Source organism: Lolium perenne, chromosome 7 (genome assembly GCF_019359855.2).
Source record: "Lolium perenne isolate Kyuss_39 chromosome 7, Kyuss_2.0, whole genome shotgun sequence".
NCBI classification, from domain to species: Eukaryota; Viridiplantae; Streptophyta; class Magnoliopsida; order Poales; family Poaceae; genus Lolium; species Lolium perenne.
The window spans coordinates 287,864,166-287,890,298 of NC_067250.2; the positions used below are offsets into that span (position 1 = coordinate 287,864,166).

The 26,133-nt window shown below is 44.7% G+C and overlaps 2 protein-coding genes across 2 annotated transcripts; both read left to right on the plus strand.

The window, feature by feature from the left end:
- The first annotated feature begins 7,215 nt into the window (after positions 1-7,215).
- On the plus strand, positions 7,216-10,526 carry LOC127312346 (cytoplasmic 60S subunit biogenesis factor REI1 homolog 2). The gene is made up of 5 exons (XM_051342882.2): positions 7,216-7,489; positions 8,450-9,004; positions 9,093-9,262; positions 9,769-9,987; positions 10,103-10,526. The coding sequence occupies exons 1-5, from the start codon at positions 7,385-7,387 to the stop codon at positions 10,260-10,262; spliced, it is 1,209 nt and encodes a 402-aa protein (XP_051198842.1). The 5' UTR covers positions 7,216-7,384; the 3' UTR covers positions 10,263-10,526.
- Positions 10,527-12,469: 1,943 nt separating this feature from the next.
- On the plus strand, positions 12,470-15,357 carry LOC127312347 (uncharacterized). Its single transcript, XM_051342883.1, has 3 exons — positions 12,470-12,643; positions 13,523-14,510; positions 14,972-15,357. Exons 2-3 carry the CDS (start codon positions 13,582-13,584, stop codon positions 14,991-14,993), a joined length of 951 nt encoding a protein of 316 aa, XP_051198843.1. The 5' UTR covers positions 12,470-12,643; positions 13,523-13,581; the 3' UTR covers positions 14,994-15,357.
- Positions 15,358-26,133: the final 10,776 nt, after the last annotated feature.

The following is a 26,133-nucleotide window of genomic DNA, read 5'->3' on the forward strand; positions in this document are numbered from 1 at the left end:
CTACAAATCCCGCATATCCCACATAATAATTCCATAATATGGCCTGATGCGATATAGGATGAAAAGCTACCAAGAGTGCCCCTGACAACCTCCGTCACGCTAGAAATAGCCAAACGTGCCTAACCTCTCCCCCCACAACATCTGTGGTCCTCCTCCTCGCAGACCAGACGCATATCAAACCGCTGCAAGATTTTCTGCATTGCTGGAGGCCTGGTCCAACGGCGTCGACTCGAGCAAACACCATCAGCTTTCTTCCCGTTGCTGCTTCATCCTAGATATAGAAAAGGAGGTGACCCAATCAGAACTCAACCTCTAGTTCTCTAAATCTAGTGTGTCTGAAGAGAAGAACAAAATAAGAATATAATGTTTACTGCTAATCTGTGAAAGCTACATAACTGAAACTTAATTGCCATTTGTAAATAACTATATTGCAGCCAGAACTACAGCTGCATCATCCTATTTTTTATGAACCAAATTAGCAGCACACATGCAAAAGAACTTGGTTGATGCTTTTACAATACAAAGCTTCTTTCTTTTCACAATCTTTGTGAATTTGTTTGGTAGAGTCAAAATAACAATGGGTCGCATAAGAACAACTTAGATCTTAAAATAGAGCATTGTTGTCTCGTTTGGATGGAGGCCGGCCATTGCAATCCGGTCGGTGCACCCTTCCATTCCCACAAGTTCAGCTTCCCTTCGTTCAAGTTTTTATCCATCGTGGAAGAAAACGTGAACCAGTTTAATAAACTTTGTACGGGCCATAACCGAAAATACTCAACTGCACTGATTCTAAGTATTGAACTACTCAAGCAAATATTAACCAACGTGGAGGAATATTTATAGCACTAACATACTAATCATGCTTATCTATAGAAACAAGCATATACACTTTCAGTTTATTGACCAGGGGTGGTTATCCATCTAAGTAAAATCTAGTAACGCACAAAAATGAATGAACAACCAAAATGTACTGATTCTCTAACATGTACTATTGAGCGTATAAAAAATGTTCATATGTATGTGAAAGTCATATTCATAACGGGAGGAGTCAACCACATGTATTCCCATGTCTTGTCATCCCTGATGTAAACTGATTGTTACACTTTGGACGGAAAGTCGGTGGACGATAGCATACCTATGGAAAACTCTCTTGTTTCTACATATGACAAATGCAAGGCCTATGTCCTCCCAATTATCTTAAAAGCATCTCTGATCTGAAACAACGGCCAAGTAAATGATGGATCTATACTTCGGAAAGAAAACAATCTACACACGGTATGAAAATATATATAATAAATGAACTGTTTCAATGGCAGATAATAAAAGAGTAAACGTTAAATGATGACAGTGTAAAGCCTTGATTAATTCCGAAGATACAAGTGGCTAGACCAAGAATGGATCAAAGAGATATTTTGTAAGAGGTGTTCATAGAAAAAGTGTCTTACGTCTAAGCATATAAACCGAAATAACAAACAGATTTCACTCACCTGTAAGGTCAACCAAATACCCCCCTCTAAGAAAACTGGAAAAATTCATGTTTCCTTACATGTATTGTTTCTAACTATATATAACAATGACATGCATCGCCACAAACAAAAAATGCCATAAGGTGTAAAGGTTAAAAATGATGCAAGTAAAATTAGCTTGGCTGTCTAAAATAGGACATCACAATGTAATGTCCCTATGGCATTAGCTTGGTGGCAGGAGAAAAACATAATTAACTTCCCAACAGCCAAGCATTTGCATCTTCACATTATGAAATCTAGAAAATCAGGTACTTTTTGGTCAAATAAGGAATGCTATAAAAAAAATACTCTACACCAAAAAAGTTTAATTAGTCTAAATATTAAAACTAACAAAGAGCAAAGGACATAAAGTTTTGGATGATCATAGGATAAAAGATGCCATGATTCGTTGAATCCAAAACATGCAGGTACAACATTTCAAGTCATACTGTATTATTATCAAAATACATCAACTAATTTTTTCCATGAGTGAGCATATTAAACTACTGAAGCTACTGATCTCCTAATGGAAGATGAATACTCAAATTTCTAAACCAGAAAAGATGGCCAGACAAAATTATCTCTTGTGACAATGTGTTGTCATAAGGATTCTTCGTGTAGGTGGGAGGGGACAACAGTGTCTAAACTACGAGAAACCAAATTTCGACAAGTGCGTGTACACATAACATTGTTAATATAAGATTTATTAATTATTATAAGAGCACAAATCCAATCTTCCATTATCAGAGTGTCACCTAGCACACAGTGAGCAATAAGATAAATGGTACTTGTGATATTTGCATATGTTTACACCTTTCGAATCAGCTATTAAAATTTAGAATAAAATTACATGTAACTTGCTTCTACCGGTTGGATGGCTAATGCAAAAGATTTATAAAACAGTATAGAAAGTATGGCATTTGTCCATCACTTGAAGAGTGTGCAGTGAACAGCAGCGGTGAAGCAGAGCATGATGTATCTAGACGTGCAGAGGACCTCCAGAGCCTCTGCCTGTGGGGTGGAAGCGATGCAGCTGCCAACCCGATTGACTACCTCGACATGTTGTTCGTGTCGAAGTAGCCATGGGCAGCGGTGGCCGCATCCATGGGGTGAGTTCTCTGCTCTAGTAGGAAGATGGAGCCTGAAGGGATCTGATGCCATAGGCACTTTTGCAGTTCTGTGGACACAACAGGGCGCTGCGCTCATGAGGAGCCATGCACGCACAGAGGCACCAGTTGACCCAGCATCTCCCCGGCCGGCCAGGCAGGTGAGGTCGCATCCTTCAGTACCATGGCTGTCATGCGCGCCAGCAGCACCCACACGGAGGAGAAGAAAGCCCCGAAGGACCGGTCAATGAAGATGTTGTCGCCCGTTGACCTAGGCACTGCGGTCGTCGATCTGGCTGGGGGGATGTAATCTGTTGCGAGGATGCTAGGATTAATAGCCGTACCTTGCAAAAGGTCGCCCCATCTAAGTTGTATGAAATTACAAACTGAATAATTTTGAAAATTTCACACTTTGATAATTCAATCTAGCAAAGGTCAACTTGGCACAAGAATGTCAAAATGTCGAATATGCCATCTATTGTCACTAAACCCACTAACTGCCGCTAGTAATGTAATCATGATTTAATGAATAAATAAAGTATTGTAAAATTTTCCAATTTACTAAGTTACTATTGTCAAAATTGAGGGATTTCTTAACATGTTTTCCTATTGTAAAAGATAAGTGTATAAAGTGCTTCATATAGATTATTACGACACCTCTGAGTAAATTTGAACCTGCACCTTTTCATATAGATGCCTCATATTGTTTTTGGTAAGGGGGCTCATAAATTAGATGCTCATATTTTTTCATTAAGATGCAATAAAGGTTAATGGTTTTTGTGGCTTGTTATCTTTCGTAGCATCTCCACCTGCAAGCCTAAATCAAGTCCCTGTAATTGACACAAACCAATGATGTAGCTAGAGAGGAAGTCGCGCTGGAGCACGGGCAAAAGGGCGCACCCAGTAGCGCCAGGTTTTAGTGACCTGGTATTCATTGCTAAAAACAATTCTCAAAGCAATATGAGAACAAAACAACCGCTATATATGCTAGGCTAGGTTGGATGTTTATAGGTAAATTAGTCAATGACACACAATTAGACTGGATGTTTACAACTTGCAAGCAGCTAATATGGTAGTGCGGTACCGCTAAGTGCTAATCCGATGCGTTCATGCGAATTGCAAAATCTGAGGGACATAGGGGATCAGGGGAATAAAAGATGAAGAGCAGAGCAGCACCTGCGTCTTGGGTCCTGGCCATTGATGCCGTGCCGTCGTGGTGCCCTGCAGGATGCCAGGATGCATCCTTATTCGCTGCCGCTCGCCGCTGCTCCGCCGCTTCCGGCCGGTCGCCGCCCCTCGCCAGATCCGCTTCGCGTTGGATCACCTAGAGTTGCCGCCGCCCGTGTGTGTGTCTGTTCGTGTTCGTGCGAGTCTGTGAGGCCACGAGACTGCGAGAGCGAGCAGAAATTGCGTTTGTGGCTTCGAGCGAGAGCGACCAGAATTGGGTTGGACGGCCTGTTCGATGAGCTATCGGCCATATGAGTACTCCCCCCAGAGGTAGTAGTAGTAAAACGAAATTTGCTGACAATCTTTGGTATTCACCTGGGGGAATACCTCAGCGCCGCCAATGGTGCCGCGCACCAGGAATAGCCCTCCTTGCCGATGGAGTTGGAGGAGGTGGTGGCGCTGGGGCGTGGCGTCCGCGATGAAGACCAGGCAGCGGCCATCGACCGCACCCAGGCCTGCGTGGAGGCAGCGGCGCCCACGGTGAAGGCCCAGCGGTTGCAGATCCCTGTGACCGGGAGCCAGGGGCATGTGGAGGTGGGTGGATATGGTAGCCGCCTAGCCGGCGAAGTCGGGAACGAAGATGCGAAGCTCGATCTTCAGGTGATGGGGCCTAATCTCCTCGGAAACGGGGGCAATCATGATGTTGCGAAAGACGACCTCCATGGCGCGATGGGGGGAACCCGCTTTTGAGTCAAGGACCGGCAACACGGTGGTGCAGGGGAGCGGCGGCGGAACCCTAGCCTACGCTTGAGGACGAGAGAGGGAGAGGGTCGGGGAGCTGGAGATGGAGGAAATCTCGTCGGGGAGAGAATTGTGGGGGACTGGCCCACTTGTCGGCGCGTTCGGAAGAGATGGAGCGAAAGAATCAAAGAGGTACGATGAAGATTTTGACGTAGGTAGGTGGGACGACCAAACGTATTGTGGATGGCAGAATAAGGAACCACTTTAGTCTTTTTAAGTAGTAGAGATATGTCCTCTATATAATACTACTATCATACCATTCTTTAAATTTCAAATTATAATTGCAAGAAAAAATCAAAATAAATTTATGGGTGTTCACAAGATGTGCATTTGCATTTCCTATAACTTGCAGAACCAAATTCGGAATACCTTTAGGGGAACAAAAGAGAGAAATCAAACATGAATAGTGCCCCATAAAGATAAACACCGTACAATTTGTCTTGTAAACACACACTTTGTGTCCCCGAGAAAAACACACATCTTGTGAATTCCCACAAATTTGTTTCAAATTCTCATTCCGCTTGGCCGCCTCGGCTACATCTAAGGATGTCCCGGGATTCGGTATGCATGGGGCGCGTTGAGGCCTTGTTTGATTAATATACTTCACAAGCCTATTGGGTATTAGAGTGGATCGGGATGGATTGGGAAGAATTTTGACAAATGGGAGTCAACAACCCCCTCAAACCATGCTAATCCCCTTCGGAATATGTGGTCTGAACAAGGCCTAACCGTTCTAGGATCCCTGCCTCCGATCCCCGGATCTCCAGCCGTCGGATTGACCCGTTAGATTGTTTCAATGTATAGTTAGCCTTTGTCGCCTACCTTTTCACGTGGGTGGCCCGTCTCTTTCCCCCCGTTTTCCCGACACGCATTCTCAACCACACCACACCAAGATGAAACAAAAAATATATACAAAATACTTGGTGTTCACTCCGCGTCGAGCTTGCACACGAGCCACCAACGGTCGCCGACAAAGCTTGGCTGTGAACTCCGCTGGATGCCGACATCATGTGTATCCCCACTCGCTCCCCCATGGATTGTAGAAACTTCATGTCTATTTCCTCAAGTGAAACGTTGCCGTTGCCGGAGAAGATGCCATCGTCTCGTCGCGAAAAAGATGTCATCACATTGTTGCCTAAGAAGACGAGCTCTCATGCTTGTTGCTTGCAGCAATCACGCGGCCTGCTGTAGCAACGACGACCTCCATAGGTAGCATGAGTGCCATCGATTTTGGCCCTTGTAGCATCGACGTTGTTCGACTGTAGCTTTGGTGTGAGCCCCTTGCAACTCTGGTGTAGGCCACGTGCTATCCTTGAAGCACTAGCAAGAGGCAAGCGGGATAACCACGACCTCGCCGTGGTTATTTCCTCCTCTGCAGTCATGGCTCCCTCTTTCGTCAGGGCCACCCTACGAAGCGGGATCTGAGGACAGTGACAGGGCGGCGGATTCACCGAGGTGACCATGGCTGCGAGCGACGTCTCTAGCGCCACGAATCTCCGCTACCCGTAGACTCCATCGACGGTGGTGGCGAAAGGAGGGCAAGGACTTTTTGGATGTTGTCAGGAAGAGAGTAGAGGGAGTGTGGATTTGGTTCATCGATGGATTGGTGGTCGTGGGTCAACGAGCAAAAGAACATGAGTGAGAGGCCGGGTGGGGATAATGAAGAACGATACGAAAGGAGCGCTAGATGGTGGGATCCGTGGGGACACATGTCAGGTAGACGAGGCGGAGGACCCTGATCCCCAAGCTTATGCGAAGCATTTCCATTCGGGATACACTACAAGTACCTTACGGGGTTCAAGATGGGAAGATATTATGTGTTCACCCAATCTCTTTCAATTCCCTAAATACTCTTCCCAAAAATACATTAGACAATGGAAAAATATTAGTCTAGGAAAGAATAAGAAGATTTGCAAGGATATCTCAGGATCATGTCGTCCAAACCCAGATAAGTAAAAGGACCATAGAAGATTTTCTGGGATTCGGGATAACCCCATCCGATCCCCTTAAATACGTTAGAAGTAAAGCTGATTCTCACCTCGAGTGACCCCCTCGACCATCTCCGGCTCATCCGCGGTGACACACCTACAAACTAAAAATCTTGCACGTATGCGCTCGAGCTACTTCCAACGAGCGACCCTTCTTCTTCTTCATAATGTCCAAATCTTGCTCTTAAATGGAAGACGTTGTATATTTCCCTTTCCCGCAGTTCCATATTTTTAATGCCCTAGCGAGCACGTCATCCCCCTCACCCCTCTCCCTGACGCCAGATCCTTCCCACGAGTTCGCCATGCTTCCTAAACCACGATCACTAAAACACGCGTTTTTCTCTCCAAGCAATGCAAAGGCTGGGTAGGTAGACTAGCCGCCCCCTTGATCAGCCCAAGCACACACTAAAGATCGGATTGGAGTAGATTAAAACCGGGAAAGAAGATGGATCTCATGCCGGAGAAAGATCGTCGGGGGAGTAGGAAAACCCTAGTAGCCTAGGGTAGTTTTGTTTTTGCAGTGCTATCGTTTTGGTGGTTTTCTATTTTCTAAGGGCTGAGCCCAAGAAAGGCCCAAAGCAAACCTGAAGGCGGTGGAGGCCTGACCCAAGCGCCCACGTCACCGCAGAACGCGTTCCTTCCTCGCCCTCGCCTACTTGGCTTCCTCTCCTCCAGCCGCCCCCGCCGCCACCACCCCTCTACTTCCCCACCCTCAAAGCGAGGAAAGCAACTCCAAAAGCGACCACCCCGCCGCCGCAGCCGCTCGCCGGAGCTGGTCCAAGCCGGAACCGAGGAGACAGGAAGAAGCGCGGCCAAGATGCCGACGATCACCTGCAACGCGTGCAACGCGGCGTTCGACGAGGAGGAGGAGCAGCGCCTCCACTACCGCTCCGAGTGGCACCGCTACAACCTCAAGCGCAAGGTATACCCCATATCCTCCCGCTGCCCCTGCGTCGGTGTTGCTGGATTAGGGTGGATGCGCCTGCTAGGGTTCCTGCTACGCAGCAGATGGGCCATCGCATAGTCGATACGATTCGTTGCGTGCTTCTAGAGAGGCGATTTTGCCTATAAGTCCTGTGCGAACACTTCGATTGCGTAGTTTTATTGCCTATTTTCGTAGTTTAGTCGGTGGACCTGTGTGCTAGTGTTCATGATGGTCAGAACGTGTGGATATCTTCTCAGTATTTTGAGGCAACCAGAAGGGGAACGTTTGAATTAGAAGGTTTAGCTATTCGATCAGCCTAAGAAAGGGGTTAAGTTTCTTATACTTTGCTTCGCTTAAGATTACAGGAAAGGGCTAGACCTGATTTATCTTCCGTAAATGCGCCATCCTGTTCGAGTAGAAGTGTTATACATGCATGCTTTCTTCATCAGAAGATGCCCTGCTGTAGGTTACACATGTTGGAGGATCAAGGGGATTTATCTTACTGGCGAAAAACTATTTTGCTCAATCGGCTCACTCGTCTTGTCTCCCTGGCATCAATTAAATCGGAACGGAGGGAGTACATGTTAGGCCAATTTTAGTGAACAAAATGGATGGAACTCAAGGGTGTGGTGGATTGGGGATGATTGCGGATACTCTGTTAGCTGGCTATTAAATCCGTGCAGGAAACATGCTATTGTATCTGTTTATCAACATCATGATTGTGCATGTACACATCCTGTAGTCCTAAAATAAGTGTCTCAGCTTTGTCTAGATACGGATGTATCTATAACTGAAATACATCTAGATACATCCGAATCTAGGCAAAGTTGATTCACTTATTTATGGACGGATGGAGTATTCAACTTCCTTTGATTAGTTTGATTTTGTTGCTTCTTCCTTGCTTCCTTCAGTATTGTACTTCTGCTATGTATCATCCTGATATTCAGTATTTCTCAGGTGGCTGGAGTTCCTGGTGTCACCGAGGCTCTGTTTGTGGCTAGACAGACTGCTTTAGCAGAGGAGACAAACTCTACCACTACTACTGTCGCTCCAATGTCTTACAGCTGCACTCTTTGTGGAAAGGGGTACAGGAGCTCTAAAGCTCATGCCGAGCATCTTAAGACACGGTCACATCTCCTGAGAGCTTCTCAGGACCCCAATGCCTCCACTGCTGCAGTAGTCAAGCCACTTCCTGAGCGAGCTCCTCGTGGCAAAGGCCCCTCTGCAATGGAAGAAGATGAAGATGAGGACGAGGATGAGGACGAGTGGGTTGAAATGGACCCAAGTGAGTTGGAGTCTACTTCAAACATGCAAGTAGAGGAAGACTCCAAGTCAGATGATGACATGGATGATCTTGAAGTGTTGGATCCCTCCTTCTGCTTCATGTGTGATCTCAAGCATGACAACATAGAGGACTGCATGATTCACATGCATAAGAAACATGGCTTTTTCATACCTGACAGTGAATACTTGAAAGACCCCAGTGGCCTTCTTACATATGTTGGTCTGAAGGTAGGGATTTTTCCGTCAGTACTAGTGGCTTATGTTCGCTAGTTGTGTGGTTTTGATCATTATGTCGTATTGGTTATTCTGCCTGCAGGTAAAGCGTGATTTTATGTGCCCCTACTGCAATGAGAGATGCCAGCCATTTCAAAGTCTCGAGGCCGTCAGGAAGCATATGGATGCAAAAGGTCACTGCAAATTACGTTATGGAGATGGTGGGGAAGATGAAGATGGTGATCTTGAGGACTTCTATGATTACAGCAGCAGGTTTGTACTGAATGCTGAACTTTCAAGCAATAAGTTTCTTCTTACAGAAGTATTCCTTAGCTTCTTGTTTCCAGTAGCAAGACATTATTGTGATAAGGATTTCAGCATTAGCTTTTGAGGCACTCTTTATTTTTTCTGAACAGCCTGTTCGATAACATACTCATCTTAGCATGTGTTTTCCAAATTTGAGAACTAGAGCTCTTTGCATTGGCTCTTGCTTTTCAGTTGCGACTTGTCTCCATGAATGCTTAGATTGGAGCAGAAATGATGTTGAGAATTGTATTCTGCATGTTGGGACAATCTTAGTGCTACAGTTTTTGAACAAAAGTAAAAGTAAATTGAACGCTTGAAGCTTTAAATAATCTGTTCCTCTCTCCACCCAATCGTAGTTATGTAGTATCTGTGGTCAGTTATTCAATATCAAATATCCTTCAGCGTGAACCCATTGAATCTGCAGTTCTGCACACGTCTATTATCTAACGGGTGTGGTTTTATTCTCATTGCAGCTACGTTGATGTGGAGGGTAAGCAGCTGGTTGCTGCAGACGACGTGGACAACAGCATTGAACTGGGAGGTGGTGGATCTGAGCTTGTGATCACAAACAAGAACGAGAAAGGGACGCGCGTGACTACTCTTGGTTCCCGAGAGTTCATCCGCTACTACCGCCAGAAGCCACGGCCTTCTGTTGCAGCAGATCGTGCTCTTGCGCTTTCCCTGGCTTCAAGGTCTGCATCCTGTGTCCCTTGATACTTCCTTTTTTCAGATATACTTGTCATGTCATAAGAATGCAAGAACTTTTGTTGGGCCTAATGGTGTTATGGTTTCTGTTCCCCACTTCAGCTACAAGAGCATGGGTTTGGTGACGGTTCAGTCCAAGCAGCAGATGGTGAGGCTGAAGGTGCTCCGAGCAATGAACAGGGGCGGGGTGGAGACGATGAGATCCAAGATGGGAATGAAGAGCAACGTGATCAGAAACCTCCCCAACAACGTCCCGTATTAGTCGATGGCACTTCTTGTACGAGCAAAGTCCTCTTACCTCCAGCGTCGCCTTCAAGGCCATGGGTGTGTTTTGTCTACCTGCCTGTCATGGCAGAGAGCTTACAGTATTTACAACGTTGGAGTCTTTTGTTGAGTCTTGTGGCTGCCACACTTCTGTTTACAGTGTTCAGTCAAGTTGAACCTATGATAAGTACTACGGGAAGACTAGATTGTATCGAGCATACGGAGTTTTCAGAAACCATGGTACCATATGCGTTGTTGGATACTGTTTTGTGTCTTAAGCTGTGATGGCCTTGAGTCGAGTATTCTGGTTGACAAATGCAAATAAGTACGCTCAATCAACTGCAGATGGAGCAAGGATGTCAGGGTCTCACCTAACGCAAGTAGCGACCCGGTCGGGTCAGATCCTGGGACGAGCAGCCGACGCATTTTTTCCACACAACAAACACGAGCTGCCGGTTCATGTTTGATATTGCAGTAATTATTATTTTTCTAGGGGAAGTAGATAGAACATTTTAGATTTTTTTGACGCTGGACTAGTTAGAAATGGGTTTCCTTCTGGCATTTGCCGTGGCTTCTCTTCCTCCACACGTCACCCTCTTAGCCATTCCTTTCCCAAGGTTATTCTATGCCAAAAATGCTTTCATACTCGTGCACTCCATCTCACTGGGAAGACTATACTATGGATTATACAAGTCCCATTCCATTTGGCAGTTTGGTAGTAATTTAATCCGGATCAAAGATAATTAATCACCAATAATGCTCTGTCACGGCTAAAAAAAGAAGAAGCCTCTGCCAGATGTAGGGCTCCTTTGATTCAAAGGATTTGCATAGGAATTGTGTAGGATTTGGTTCCTATGGGAAAAATTTCTTTACATGTTGTTTGATTCATAGGAACATATCCTATAGGAAAAATTCCTATAGGAATCTTGTAGTGTAATTCCTATAGGAAAAAAACATTAGCTCATACCTCATTGAAAAATTCCTTTGCTACAATCAAACAAACTTCATCTTCCTATAGGTTTCAAGTAGACATGTCATTTCAATCCTATACCTTTCCTATTCCTATGATTTTCCTATCCTTTAAATCAAAGGAGCCCGTAGTCTTGAGGCTCTCCCTCTCCCTCCAAAGCATGTATGTACAATGCAAGATGCTTAGAGGGCTATTTAGAAAAATAAACCGGCCTTTTCTAAGCGTTTATGCTTGTTTACACTAGTCACATGTTTAATTAGGTGCTTCTTATATGTACTTCCTCCATTTCTAAAAATATCTTCATAAATCTCTTTAGATACGCATGAATCTATAGCTAAAATATGTCTACATACATCCTATCTAGATAAAGTTGTGAAGCTTTTTTAGGAACGAAAAAAATATAAATAAACACTAATGATTAATAAATGGGTTGGTTTATTTTCGTAAGCACTACACTAAGCACCTTAAACTGAGGCATCTGACTAGTGTAAATATAAACACCTAAAAAGCAGTTCATTTTGCAAAAACTCAATTCGGCTCCCGGGTGCGTATGATCCCTCTACCATAAAAACATATCTGTAAGTGTTAAAAAATTTGAAAAAAAATCACATGTACATCTCCATAATATATGTGTGTTCGTCAATTTTCACGAAAAAATAGTTTTTTTTTTTGTAGTATACGTGAAAAGGAGAAAATTTATCTCGTGACAAGTTTTTGTTTTAGCACCGAATTTTGTCCTTTTTACACACGCCACACGACAAGTCGATATTTTATAAAACGACTTTGTGAGCGCCTAGCACATGAAGATGCACGCGCGAAATTTTTGTTTCAAATTTTTTAACATTTCAAAATGTGTCTAACATGCATTCAAAATAAAGGGAGCATACGCTCCCATGTGCCAAACACTCCCATTCATTTTGGTAAGCACTAGCTAAGCATTGTGGTGAATTTTGTTTGAGGATACAGTATACATGACTTTTTAGGTTGTAAACCCATGATCCATCTTATTCGGCAATACACGGAGCTGCGACGTCAATGTAAACGTGAACAGTGAGATCTCCTCCCAAAAATAAAACACAAAAAAAGGTAGAGCAGAGGAGCGTCCGCATCGCAAAAAACAAATACTCTACAAAAAAGGTGGAGAAAAGGGGAGCGCGACCCGGCATTAGAAAAACAGAACGGAAGAGCCGAAATGGAGGGCGACTTGCGCGAGTAGAAAAAGAGGAGGGATAGATAGCGAGGCCGCGAGGGTGGCTGCATCATCATCATCACCACCACCACCTCTCCAAGTCCTCGGCCTCCGCGACCCGGAGCTGGGAGGAGGGCACAGGTTTTCAACTCCCCACTTCCTCTCGGTCTCCTCCCCTCACCAACCCCGAGCCGCGGCGGCACCGGCAGCGGCGGCCACGGTACGGCTCCTCTACCTTCCCCCCGTTCGATTCCGATCGGCGGTTCTGGCGAATCGATGCGCGCCGCCTCGTCGTTTTGCGTGATGCGGGCTGGATTTTGATTTTGGGGAGGGAGTTCGCGGTTTCGCGGATTTAGCTCGGGCGGATTCGGGTGGTTGTTGTTGCGTTCGGTCGCCGACGCTTTTCGGGTGGGTTCGTTCCTGCGGGTGATTCTTAGAGGGAGCTTCAGGGTTTAGGCGCGATTTGTGGGGGGCTCTATCCCGATCTCCTCCGCTTTGACCCGCCTGCTTGGCGCGCGCACCGTTCAGATGCGTGCGGGTTGGAGGAGCCGGTGAGGAATTTCGATTGGTTTCGGTCACTGCCCCAACCAGATCGAGTTATGCTTCACCGATTTTCCATTCCGCTTGTTTTGGGGGTGCTGGTAGGATTTTCGTGTTAGGATTTCGATTTATTGGAAGATGACCAGGCTTGGTAAGTATGGTGTTCTGAGGGGCTGGGATCAGATGAGAATCGAACTAGCAGCTGTTGATTTTGTTTGCGCTGAGAGGTTGGTCATAGATGGAACGAGCTTTTAGCACATCATTACACATGTGAGAGGCCTCAGCGCGTATCATCTCCAAAGGGGCTAATAAAGAGCTTACTGGAAAACGTATGATTACATGGACTGATTGGGTACTGATGGTGTCTTCACTTTGCCATGTACCATAGACTATCATCGTCTACCATGTTCTGTACCAATGAAAATGCTAAATACTTCATGTCGCTGTGTATCATCTGTTTGCTTGTTGAAGGAAGGAGAAACTGAAAGCTAAATATATGCTATGTTTAGGAAGGAGAAACTGAAAGCTAATCATCTGTATGCTTGTTGATGTTATGCAGGTTGTAATGAAAAGTTACAACACCTGCTAAGGGACAGGAGCTCCGCGACGAAGTTCGACATGGGCTCAGGAAACCTGGTGATGAAGAAGGTGGTGAGGCCGAGCTCATTCGATCTGGACATACAGCTCGACAAAAGCTGGAAGGAGGACGTGACTTGCCCAATCTGCCTAGACTACCCTCACAACGCGGTCCTACTGAGGTGCACATCTTACGAGAAGGGCTGCAGGCCGTTCGTGTGCGACACGGACCAGACCCGCTCAAACTGTCTCGAGAGGTTCAAGGGTGCATACGAGCTGCCTGCCAACGTGAAGATCTCGTCTATAGCCGTGGCTCCTCTTGACAGCATCCACATCGTGTCGTCTCAGGTGAACAACCGCCCGAGCTGCCCGTTGTGCAGAGGCGATGTCATTGGGTGGATTGTCATTGGCGAGGCTCGTCTGCACCTTAACCAGAAGAAGAGGTGCTGTGAAGAGGATCAATGTTCCTTTGCTGGTAACTTCAACGAGCTTCAGAAGCACACGCAGCAGAAGCATCCGGATTCACGCCCTTCGGAAATTGATCCTGCCAGGCAAGTTGATTGGGACAACTTCCAGCAGTCTTCTGATATTGTGGATGTCTTGAGCACGATACATGCACAAGTTCCTAATGGTATTGTTCTCGGAGACTATGTCATTGAGTATGGGGATGATGAAACTGGAGAAGACTACGAAGTGCTCCGCAGGGTTAGGAGGAGGTGGTGGTCCTTTATCTGTTGCAAAGCCTTCTGCAGATATCCAAGAAGGCGAAGAAGAGGAAGATCAAGGGATAGTAGAGGCAGTGGAAGGAGGAACAGCAATCAGGCTCATCTGGAAAACTTCAATCTCGAGGTTCCGACACAGGCTGTTGACTTGAGAGAACTCAGATTTGATGAAATCGATGATGAATACATTGTCACAGGGGCCTTACCTAGTATGGGAACACCTGGAAGAATGGCCAGTTTCCATTACAGGTCAGTATAAGCAATCTAGTATTTTATTATACCATAGTATTGTGGAGCTATATCAAACCACTGCTCATAGCGTACCTTTATTTCCAACCGGCCTAGCCCCCATTCCTAAAGTATATAAATACACGATACTCACATACTAACCCAGAGATAAACCTTCATTTATACAAGGGCTTCCCCTAGTTAAAAATCTCTAATCTATTGTGTATTCATGAGTTACCTGTTTAGGATTTCAGTGTATACTATTTGTTTTAACTGTGTATAACAAAACTTCTTGCGAGGAATTTAGTTTGCAACTTGTAAGGGCTAAGGATTAACATTTTGAGACTGCCCATAAAATTCAGCATGATGGTCGCCTGTAGTAGATAATATAATTTTCTTATATATTTAAACCTTGATTAACTTTTCCTCTTTTATTCTACTCTGGCTCTGTCTGATGTCTGATGTTTTCTCGATGTATCCAGGGATACAAGATATGGCCGGTGATCTGCCTACTTATAGAACAAGCTGATAAAGAAATGGAATTGTAGCCATGATGTGATGCCGCAACCATCAGGACATTGTACCTCCGCTCATTTTTGGTTCTTTACCGCCTTGGTTGTTGCTAGGTGCCGCTCCAGCCCAAACTTCCTGTGCATAAGAAGTAGCAACAGAAACACTCCGCCGTCATCCATTTGCAATAGATTTAATTATCATAGTTTTCATCCTGTATATATTTAGCACCCATCTCTACAGTGATGTTGGTGAAAAGCTTTTTTTGCCTTTTGGAAATGCTGCTCCTGCTCGGATGTAGCGAAACTCTCACAGGGAATCACATAGCAAACTTGAGCTCATTCAAGGTTTGTTTGGAGCGACTCTTGTCTCGCCTAGTCCAAGCTGTCCTAAGAGTTTTCGGATGTTGTTTGTGTTCTCTTGAGACAACATGGGGGATGGGGCACATGTAATCGGTGTTTCATCAGGTCAAGCTTCCAGCTTCGAACAAGTGTTTGGAGAGTCACAGGTGCAGCGGCCGACAGATGCACGCGGAGTTGTCCTTTGCCAGGCGCTAAAAGTAACCTGATTGCCTGAATTCATTTGCATGTCGTATGGTGCTGTGTCTCACATCTGCATATAGGCGCTGATCAGGACAGGTGCGTGATTGTGTTGGTATTGCTACTGGAATCTCTCTTCTGAACCTACCATCACGAGTTGATTCTAAATTAAGGCTGTATCCTAAACGCTGTGGGTGATATGCTGCGTGGTGGTGCAAATATGCTCAATGATTGGCTAGAGGCAGACCAAGGTTGTAGTGTACATGACGCCGACCGTGCACATTTTCTTTAGATTATTTCTTGCCACATCCATGGATGTTTTGACACTGTCCTTGACATTAACATATTATTGGTGCTTCATCTTATCCTGATCCGCGGAATGCCAGACGCGGTATGTTTGGCTGATGATGGCGATATCTGAACAGACACATATACTTGTGTCTGTTTAGTCTAGAAAAGAACAGCAATTTAAGAAATGAGTTGAGATTCGTGGCCTAACGTCCTGCGTTGGGAGTTTGTCTGAGCCAAAATATTGTCAGGTTAGCTGCAGTTTCAACTCCAACGACCAGAATTTCTGGGTGCCCTAGTGCCTTTTCTCCTTTTTATTTGTTTTCGTTGGAAGATCATTCTGGTAGGAACACTGAATTTGCATTGTCTGAAATAACTTTCCTTCTCTCCTCTCCCCGCCTAGCGCCACTACACTGGCATCCTTCTCTCCTCTCCCTGCCTCCCTGGCTAGTGCCACTACTTCACTGGCATCGGAGGCAGCCATGCTCTCCGGTGAGCACATATGGTATCCCCACTCCTTGCAAACATATAAAACATCAAGAAAAGAAATGTTTTCATTAATCATCATAGTAAAATAACTTCACATAATCTGTATATATAAAAAGAAAAAAGTTCATCACACAGCATAGGACACACAAACCTCTCCAACATTTTTGGGTAATTACAGGGCAAAATTCGCTTTGTCAGACTTGCTCTACTTCTTCCATTTCCAGAGTGCCAAAAGCTTATCGTGAGCAATCTCCAATAATTTGATCTTAGAGGGATATGATGTCGTTCTCGTACATCACAAAGGAAATAGGAATTGCAACAAGTCAAGCATGCGGGGGATCAATAAACTTGTATTTACAAACTAATGAGTACTTTACAATTATAGAACACGCCAACTGATACTGGCCTCCATGCATGCTATCAAGTTCCTTTCATCCTGGAACTCTTCAGTTAACGCTGCTTAAGTTCTCTTGTGTATTCATTAGCAAAAAAAAAGTTCTCTTGTGTATTATGCTGTTTCTTCCTCTAGCTTTTTAAATGTACCTTCCTTGATTAGTGCCCTTCGTTTGAGCAACAACATGCTATCATGTCAATCTCCATTATGTTTGCATTCCACAAAATCTTACTGGGTGCCTTGTTCTTTCAGACACATCATCTGTGATGATGTTGTCAAAGCGAAGGGACGGTACCATATGACGATGCGAACATTGTTAGAGCTTTTTTTTTTTCCCGTAGGAAGATCATTCTGATAGGAACCCTGAATTTGCATTGTCTGAATTTTTTTTCCTTCTCTCCTCTCCCTGGCTAGCCCCACTATTTCGGTGCCACCGGAGGCAGCTATGCTTTTGGTGAGCACATCACAGTATCCCCACTCCTTGTAAACATATAAAACATCAAGAAAATATGGTTTCACTAATCATCATGGTAAAATAACTCTACATAATCTACATATATAGAAAAAGGAAAAGTTCAGCACACAGTAGTATACAGGCAAATGTCGCCAAGGTTATTCGATAATTACAGGGTAAAATTCTCTTCGTCACACTCTACTTCTTCCATTTCCAGAGCACCAAAAGATTCTCGTGAGCAATCTCAAATAATTCGATCTTACAGCGATATGATCTCGTACATCACAAAGGAAATATGAATTGCGAAAGTTAAGCATGCGAGGGATTAATAACCTGTATTTACAAACCAACGATTAGTCTACAATTACAGAACATGCCAATTAAAATACTGGCCTCCATGCATGCTATCAAGTTCCTTTCATCCTGGAACTCTTCAGTTAACGCTGTTAAAGTTCTCTTGTGTATTCCTTCATAGAAAGCTCTCTTGTGTAGTATGCTGTTTCTTTTAGCTAAAATACACCTTCCTTGATTAGTGTCCTCTGTTTGAGCTACAACATGCTATCATGCCAATCTCCATTATGTACATTGTCATCACAGATTAGTTCACAATTACAGATGAGGCAAATAATTGTGAACTAATCTCTGTCATCTCCAACATGCTATCATGTTAACATGGCTTCACAGTTTGTATTCCACCTACTTGACATTCGCCAAAGATGCAAAGTGTTGAAAAACGAGACATGTACATTACTAAATCTTATTTGCGAAGAATGAGTGCACACGTTTCACGGCATCACACCCCCTGCCATTTCTTCCCTGTCCAAAGCACAAAAGCATCCCCTCGATCAGCAATCTCGAAGAAGTCTTGTAGCTAAATGGTTTCGTATACCGCCAAATTCGAAGGCATGTATCGCTAGAGATCAAGAATTTCATTGACATCACAGATTAGTTTACAATTACAGACAAGGCAAATAATTTCTGCTACTCCATACGCCGAGACATCTGGAATCGAAACTCTCCTAGCTAGAAAGCTAGAGCCCTAAACCCTATGATGTGAAGGCAGCCTGGTGACGGTGAGGGTCTTCTTGACCATGGAGCTGCCGCACCTCGCCTGGCTCCTCTCCCTCATGATTGGGTGCTTCTTCTTCAGCGTTTGCTTGATCATCTCCGGCGCCACCACCTTTATTGGCAGACGTCGTCGCTTGGCGTCCTCTGCCTCCCGGTACGCTTGATTGAACTTGCGTTTTGCAGCTAGCATCTTCTCCTCGGGGATGGGCCCGACACGGTCGCCGCGGAAGATGAGGCCCGGGGCGACGGGATCAGACGCCCTGTTTGTTGTGATCTCCACCGTCTTCTTCTTGGCGGGTGTCTCCGGGATCTTGGCAGGTTGCGTCCGATGGTCCATCGTCTTGGGCTGCGGCAGGTTCTCCACCTTGTGCGTGACCTCTCTGACCTTGGCGTCGTCGTCCTTGACGGAAGCCCTCCACGCGGCGATGATTCCCCCGGCGAGGACGCGGACGCGCTCGGACTTGTGCTTCTGCAACGCGCGGACGGACTTGGCCAGGTCGGTGTAGGCAAGCACCGTGGGCATGACCGGGATCAGCCGGAGCGTCTCCAGGGATTCCGCCATCATGTCGTCGAGCAGGAGGCAGAGCCGCTCCGCCTGGTCGTCGTCGTCGGCGTCGCACAGGCGTTCGACGATGTCACCCCTCGCGCTCCGGAGCTCGTGGCGGGAGAACTCTACAGGGTCGAAGGCCTCGATGGCGGCGTCGACGGACTCGAAGGCGCGGAAGAAGGGCTTCCAGCGGCGGAGCGGGCTCTGCGCGGGCGCGGCCATTGCAGCGAATCTCGAGCTTGCAATCTTGGGCTCTCAACTCTCAAGCCGGTGGATGTATGCAGACAGAACAGCAGAACTCCCGTAGCTTATATGGATCGACTTACGATTGGAGACGGTGTCGATTACGGAAGCGCGTTCTCGCTCCAGTCCGAGTCCGGCTCAGCACAGCACAACGGTGGTATCCATGAGTTGCGCGCGCGGCACAAAAACTTCGACAGGTGCCACCTCTTGTAGCGCGGCCACCTCTCCTTGCTCGCAAAAACGTCCCATGGCCACCGTGCGACTTACCGCTGATGAAGACGCTATCCGCGGGGCCGCGGCATTTTCAACGACCACGCCGCCGGTTCCTCCAAGCTCCCAGAGACGACGGATCGGGTCATCGGGAGCACCCAGACTACGAGCTGACGCGCATGCTCAGGAAGGGTGTATTTTGTTCTGTTGAATTGAATTTCATCGCACATTTTGGTTCCAACTCCAGTTTGTAAATTGCATCCGATTCCAGCCTTTAACGAGTTTCATGTATGATCAAGCAAAAAAATAGCGCGTTAAATGAAATAGCCTGGTCCTCGAAAATGGCACGGTCTATATATATGGTCTTATGGTTGTGTGTGGGCTCACAACCCGTTGTATCCAGAATTTCAGATCTTATGGTTGCCCCTGTGGCTTTGTATGTAAAGCCGGGCCTATATGGTCTTATGTTTTTTTTTTTTGCATCCGTAGAATAATATAATACCATGATAAATTAGGGATACTGATCTTGAAAGTGCATGCAATTTTTTAGAATAATGTTGTACTCCCTCTAACCTGAATCAGATAACTCAAATTTATCTAGATTCGTATATATCAATAAACTAAAACTCATTTAGATACATGCGTATCTAAATAAATCCCGGACAAATAATTTGGACAGAGGGAGTACTTATTTACAAAAGAGTACTTTGAGTTGTTCATGAGTGTGTATTTGGTTCACGGTGGATTGCTAGATCCATTTGTTCCACCTAGGGCTTGGTGGTGGCTAGGGTTTTCACCACAGGAAATTGGGGCGTATCCTTGGTCGCCCAAGCCCACCCCCTTATAGGCATTCATGTGGACTCACAGCACTTATGGTCTTACCAAATACTAATCAAGTACAACACAAATTCCATGTGCGCATGGTCTTTCCCGGACCGATTCGGCTCCAACCCAGGTGGCCTACGTTCTGAATGGTTCCGTCCCCTTACGTGTGTGATCCCATAGGTTCAAAACCAGTCGGAAACATTAAAGTTACTCTTCCAAGCTCCCTCCATGGCTTCGAGTCGGACTCATTCCCATGAACACTCATCCTCAAGTCGATAGTTGATCTGTAGCGGCTCCTAGTAGAACATTCCGACTCCCTAGTGTTGTAAAGTCAAAAAGAAGAACCCTAACAATGTGTCATATATCTCATTCCCTTTGCATCCCGACATATCTAATCAAACTATAGATCATTTCTTGTCATTCTTTTAATATCTTGAGACTCTTCTTCATTCAGTGATATAGATTTATTGGGCCAACTCTTAGTTTGACTCTCTTTATTGGTATATATGGAGGCACTTGTATCATCAAGTTTTATCGTCATAAACCGATAATTGTGAGCATCGGACTCAAAGCCAAACCAAATTCCCCACTTTAGGGCCTCTAAGCAATGGTGGCCCGTAGTCTGACTTACTCAATAGACCATAACATAAACCATATCTTCACACCAATTTTCTATATAATACAAGGAACACACTTGCCACACATCCCCACTATCCACGGCGCGCTGCACTTTTTCCTCTCTCCCCTCGGAACCCTTGATCTTAGCCTCCTCTAACCACTTAGAATACAAGATCTCAGGAACTCCTCTACCCCCTTCAAACACTAGATCGCGGGCCCTCCTCTCTCCACTTCGAACTGAAGATATCTCTCACTCTTCTGTCCTCTCCCTAGTGCAGATATGTCCAAGCGGTCCTCGGGCGGTAATGTGGCTCGATCTACTCAAGTCGCGGTGGATTCCTCCACCTCTCAGGTACATGTTCGTTATCCATCATGCAATATGTTTACTTTCTAATTTCACGTTTTAGTCGTGCTTGTCTTTCTTTTAGATCTACCTCTGCAGGAAATATGGCGGGTTAAAACCCTGCACAAAGGACAGTGGGCAAAACCCCGTCACGAAGGACAGTGGGCCGAACCCCTGCCCGAAGGAACACCAACGGGTCATCGGTGAGGTCATCAGTGCATGGAAGTTGAGGATGGTGGCCAGAACTTCCTCACAGGGAATGGTTGGCAGGTCATCGGTGAGGTCATCATCAGAGTAAGGCAAGTTGAGTATCAGGAGAACTAGAATACTTTCATATCTAGATTATTTCTAAAGTAGGTTATTTATGTTGGATGCATTGTTGTGTAATGTAATGAGTTTTATGTGTTAATGAAATATATTATCTTATCTTAACGACAAGGAAATTACAATCTGAATGGAATGGTCAAACAAATTTGTTAGCACTGACTGTGATTAACTATTAGACCGTCGAAAGGTGCACGAAACACATAAAAAATAATGTCGCACACCTTACGTGTACACGACACTCATTTTTTTTATTTGTCTATTGATCTACCAATGCGTATTGGCGTGGTGCCACGATGCAAGAGCGCGCGATAGATCCTAAATATCGCCTATAAAAGAGGCACGTCTGCACTTTCCCGACGAAGTTATTCCTTGCATCTTTTATTCACCCACACCCAGAGGGTGTTCTCCACGAAGACTTCAGCAGGGTACAACCTCTCCTGCACGGTGGCTGGAGTACGGTAAGTTGGCTCATTGAACTGCATCTTATCTTGGGTGTGATATGGCTTTTGCTTTGGATTTTTGCGAAGAAGGTGCGGAGATGGATGTTATCGAGTGGAGAGGAAAAGATATCCAGGAGGTTTAAATATCCGTAGTGCGCCATTTGATCGTGTTCATATTTGAACTACATGCCGCTAATAATCACAATAATAGCCCAACAAGCCTAGGCGTTTTTCACAATGAATCCAGGCGTGCCGATCCGTAAAGCTATGTCTGTGTACAAGGCTGCACTAATTTCCCTATGCTACGTCGGATGGATGCTCGCATGCATGTCAAATATTTTTCATGCCTATGAGTTTTACTTCGCAAAAGGGATCGAATTGATCACCTGACGTGTATAATAGTTCAGAAAACATTGCAATATCTTACCACAGACCAAACAAATTCAAATTTTGGATCAAATTTGAATTTTGGTTCCAAGTTGAATTAAAAATATAATCGCGTAAAAGTACAAATAGCATTAAACCACTCATGCATTAAAGTACAAATAACATTACATGAAAAGTTTTCAAACAGTTTCACTTGTTGTTTTTACCACTCGAGTTCTTCTTCATCGTCTTACCACTGCTTGTTTTTTATTCTACAACAGGAAGTTCACACATTCTCTTAATTCTCTTTGCTTCACTATCAGTAGGTCTCTCAACAACAAGTCGTAGAACTTGCTTTTTCTTGTGCAATCCTCAATGCCCACACGTGCTTGAGTTTGCACCTCAACGACTGGAATAGGTCCAGTTTGCACCACAACAACCAAGAGTACTTCAATTTGCACCTCAATAGTTTTAGTAGCTTTAGTTCACACCACGACATCCAAAACTGCTTAAGTTTGACTTCAGCATCTAGAAATAGCTCAGTTTGCAGCACAACATCCAAACCCGCTCCAGCTTGCGCTGCAGCAGGCAGAACTGGCTCAGTCTACAACACAACATCCAAAATTGCTCCAGTTTGCACTACAACATCCACATCTGCCTTAATGTGCACTGTTTCATTGCCATTTCTACTTTTTATACATCCATTGAGTCTTAATTTTTTTCGTTGGCCAACAAACCTGAACAACAAGGGGTTGAACTGCATGCTTTCTCATGCAAAACAAATCATGTCATTTGGTTAGTAAGTAAAAAAAGCAACAAAAACAATAACAACACAAACATGTACATACTTTGTCCTTCTGGAAGTTTAATGGCACTTGAAAGATCCAATTCGATGCTCAAGTTCGTCGCACAACTTGCATCTATTTGTGTTGCTTTTTTGGCACCTTTTTGGCTTTTCATGTTTTCGCACTTCTTACTACTCCCACCTTTCTCAAATCACGCCTTGTATCTACTTTGTTTAGGCTTGCCAACTTTTTTTTTATCATAGTAGGACACAAGGAAAATTCAATTTCCACTTGAAGCCACTAAGAGTGCCCTATAACTGGTCGAATTGGAGTTCCATATGCAACCTTAAATTTATCTAGTTAGTATTATTCATGCAAATACGGGTGCATGTTTATCTTTCGTTTGGAGGCAAAGAAAAGTATGCATGCTCACATGGCTTCCTAGTATGTTGCCACTCGAGACAAGTGCTCATGCACTTCAGTGTTAACAACACACCTCCTTTCAGTCTTGGTATCTCTAACTTATAACCCGCAATGAAGATTTCTCAACCGACAAATGTGTAAGATTTATGCTCATGCTGACAACCTGTTGTACCACTGCAGATAACTTATCCCGTTGCAGAACATCACCAATCCTTTTTCTCAGTTCTCACTCATGATCCTGATTTGGTAAACTATGTCATGCATATGCAAGTCATTTAACTCCTTCACCTTGTTGTTAAAACTTTTTGTCAAGTTGTTGATATGATCACACTTGATGGTAGTATTGAATCCTGATCTACACCATAATAGAGAATGGTAGGTTTCCATCCATGTTGATGAACCTCTGTCTCTGAGATTGAAAGATACCAATAGCAATAGGGAATTTGCATGCAATGTCCATCTAGAGCACAACATGCTGCCAATTGACCATTGCACTTTCCAGTTAAAAAAGAGAAGTAGGAGAGAGAATTGGTTAGATCCATGAGCCAAAATATATTTTATTGGCTAAAAGGAGAGATCTATATGGAGAAATAAGGTAGGGTGGAGGAAGGATAGAGAGAGAGATATATATGGAGAAATAAGGTAGGGTGGAGGAAGGAGAGAGAGAGACAGAGAGAGAGAGAGAGAAATTCGTAGGGAAAGCTGGAAGCGACGAATGGCGAGTGCCGTTAGGTGGAGCTTGTCCGCGATTGAAAAAAAGGCAGTATCGCCGATACTAGTCACGTGTGGCCACCGCGCATGCGACCAAACGATGCTTACTTGTCGCATGCAGGAATAACACATGTGACCAATAACAAGCACTATTGATAACAAGACATGCGATCGGTATGGGCATACCAATCGCGTGTGCCCATGGGCACACGCACACGCCACGGATATGGTTTGGACCCGGGTGCAGTCGGGGGCCACTTAGTAGTCGTGTGCCTTGGCCGTCTGCGCGCTGCTAGTAAGGGCATATCATTCGCGTGCCTACTTTTGGCCCGCTACTAAAAAAAGCAGCCGCGTGTGGTGGCTGGAGCCTGCTGCCATTAGTCGTGCCCCTATAGCCTTTTCCCTACTAGTGGGATTCTATCCTTAGATATAGATGAAACCTTGCTTTGAAGCCATCGATACAAGACTTTAAAGTCATAAAAAACTTATAGAAGTAGACCTTCCCATCCTATGTTACCTCAGCATATCTCCACAACACTGTCGGATGACCTTTTATCCACCTCTGGTTAGAAAGCTATACAACATCCTAAAGTATTTTCCCAACTACCATATAACTTTTTCATTGCCCTTTGTTTTGCCTCCTAATTGTGTTATAATTAACCTTAATTGGGTAGTCCTTTTCAAAATCTATTTTAAGCTTCTTTTGAAGTAGTGTTCGGTGTCTTTGGATAAGATATGAGAGAACTTCTGCAACCCAAGCCTATGATGTCATGGTTGATACTCTATGTGAACTAGTAATGCAAGTATGTTGATGTGCGAATTGATTAACCCTGATGGTACTTCCATCAGGTTGGTGTCTAGCAGAAATGTATCACTTCCAAGTCTTGGTGCCCCCATCAAAACCTCCGCACCTCACATAAAACTTCTTTTTATCAGCCCGCATAGTATTGCTGTCAAACTTGTTCTTAATTGCATAAGGCTTGAAACACATCCTAAACTCACCCATGTTTGGCCAGAGATTACCTAGTGCAATAACATGAGTTTCGTTGTCATGGACAGTTACATGCAGCTCAACATCATATGCATCATCCTCCATCCACATCTTCAGAAGAATGTTTTTTAGCATCGACATGCAAATTAGTTTCATCCCTTTCCTTCTCCTTAACTCTATCATCTACTTGAAGGCCATTTTTTGGCCATCTTAGTGTCATCCATTGATGCAATGACCAAATCAGTACGTTCACCAAATTTTACTGAATTCCAATCAATAGAAACACCATCGCATCGGCATCAGTCCCCTCGGCTAATACTGTCACTTATGTACGTATGGGCACTATCTGCCTATGTGAAGCCTAATCAACATGTGAGATTTGCGAAGCCAACTTTGAGGGCACATATGAAACCTTCAAATCCGAATTCAAATCAACGAGCTCCGCATGAAAAGTAGCCTCTTTGCATGTCCAACCTTCTTGCCGATCAATTTTGTCAACTACCTTTTCGCCGTTCTCAATTCTCACTGCTACTTCAAATTTCTGAAACGTAACACTGCTACTTCTTGCTCTGGACCCGAAAGAACACTCTGCCAAAGTTTCTCCACCATATTCTTCACATACTTCTGTTCCATGTTCTGCAACTCTTGTGGATCAACCACTCGAAATTCAACCTCACATCTCACAATTGTATCTCTCTCAATGTTCTGCATGCTACCATCACCTAGCTTCGCATTAGATGGAAATGACTTGATAGTGAATTGGAAGGTCCGCGCCACCACCCATGTTTTCTCAATGGCGGCGTACAGTGTGAGGTAGCGGACGAGGATTAAATCGAATTTGTCTCTGGTGGTCAAATTTAAATCAAAACAGAGGGGAACGATGCGGTACTAGGGTTTTGAAATCTCACTCGCCACATAACGAATGTGTTGCACCACCGTGAACAAACTTGTTGCCGTTGCCGCCTTAGAAGAAGAGGGGAGGCCCATAGAGCTTGGATACGGTTTCTCGATCGAAGATCCATGGATCACAAACGCTCTCTCCCCATGGCCTTTCGCCTCTGAAACCGTCCTTC

Excerpts from the sequence above, each read along its gene's own strand:
- LOC127312346 (XM_051342882.2), top strand. The coding sequence starts at position 7,385 with ATGCCGACGATCACCTGCAACGCGTGCAACGCGGCGTTCGACGAGGAG. Across the intron at positions 7,490-8,449 it reads GCTACAACCTCAAGCGCAAG|GTGGCTGGAGTTCCTGGTGT; the intron begins GTATACCCCATA and ends AGTATTTCTCAG. Across the intron at positions 9,263-9,768 it reads TTCTATGATTACAGCAGCAG|CTACGTTGATGTGGAGGGTA; the intron begins GTTTGTACTGAA and ends TTCTCATTGCAG.
- LOC127312347 (XM_051342883.1), top strand. The coding sequence starts at position 13,582 with ATGGGCTCAGGAAACCTGGTGATGAAGAAGGTGGTGAGGCCGAGCTCA. Across the intron at positions 14,511-14,971 it reads ATGGCCAGTTTCCATTACAG|GGATACAAGATATGGCCGGT; the intron begins GTCAGTATAAGC and ends CGATGTATCCAG.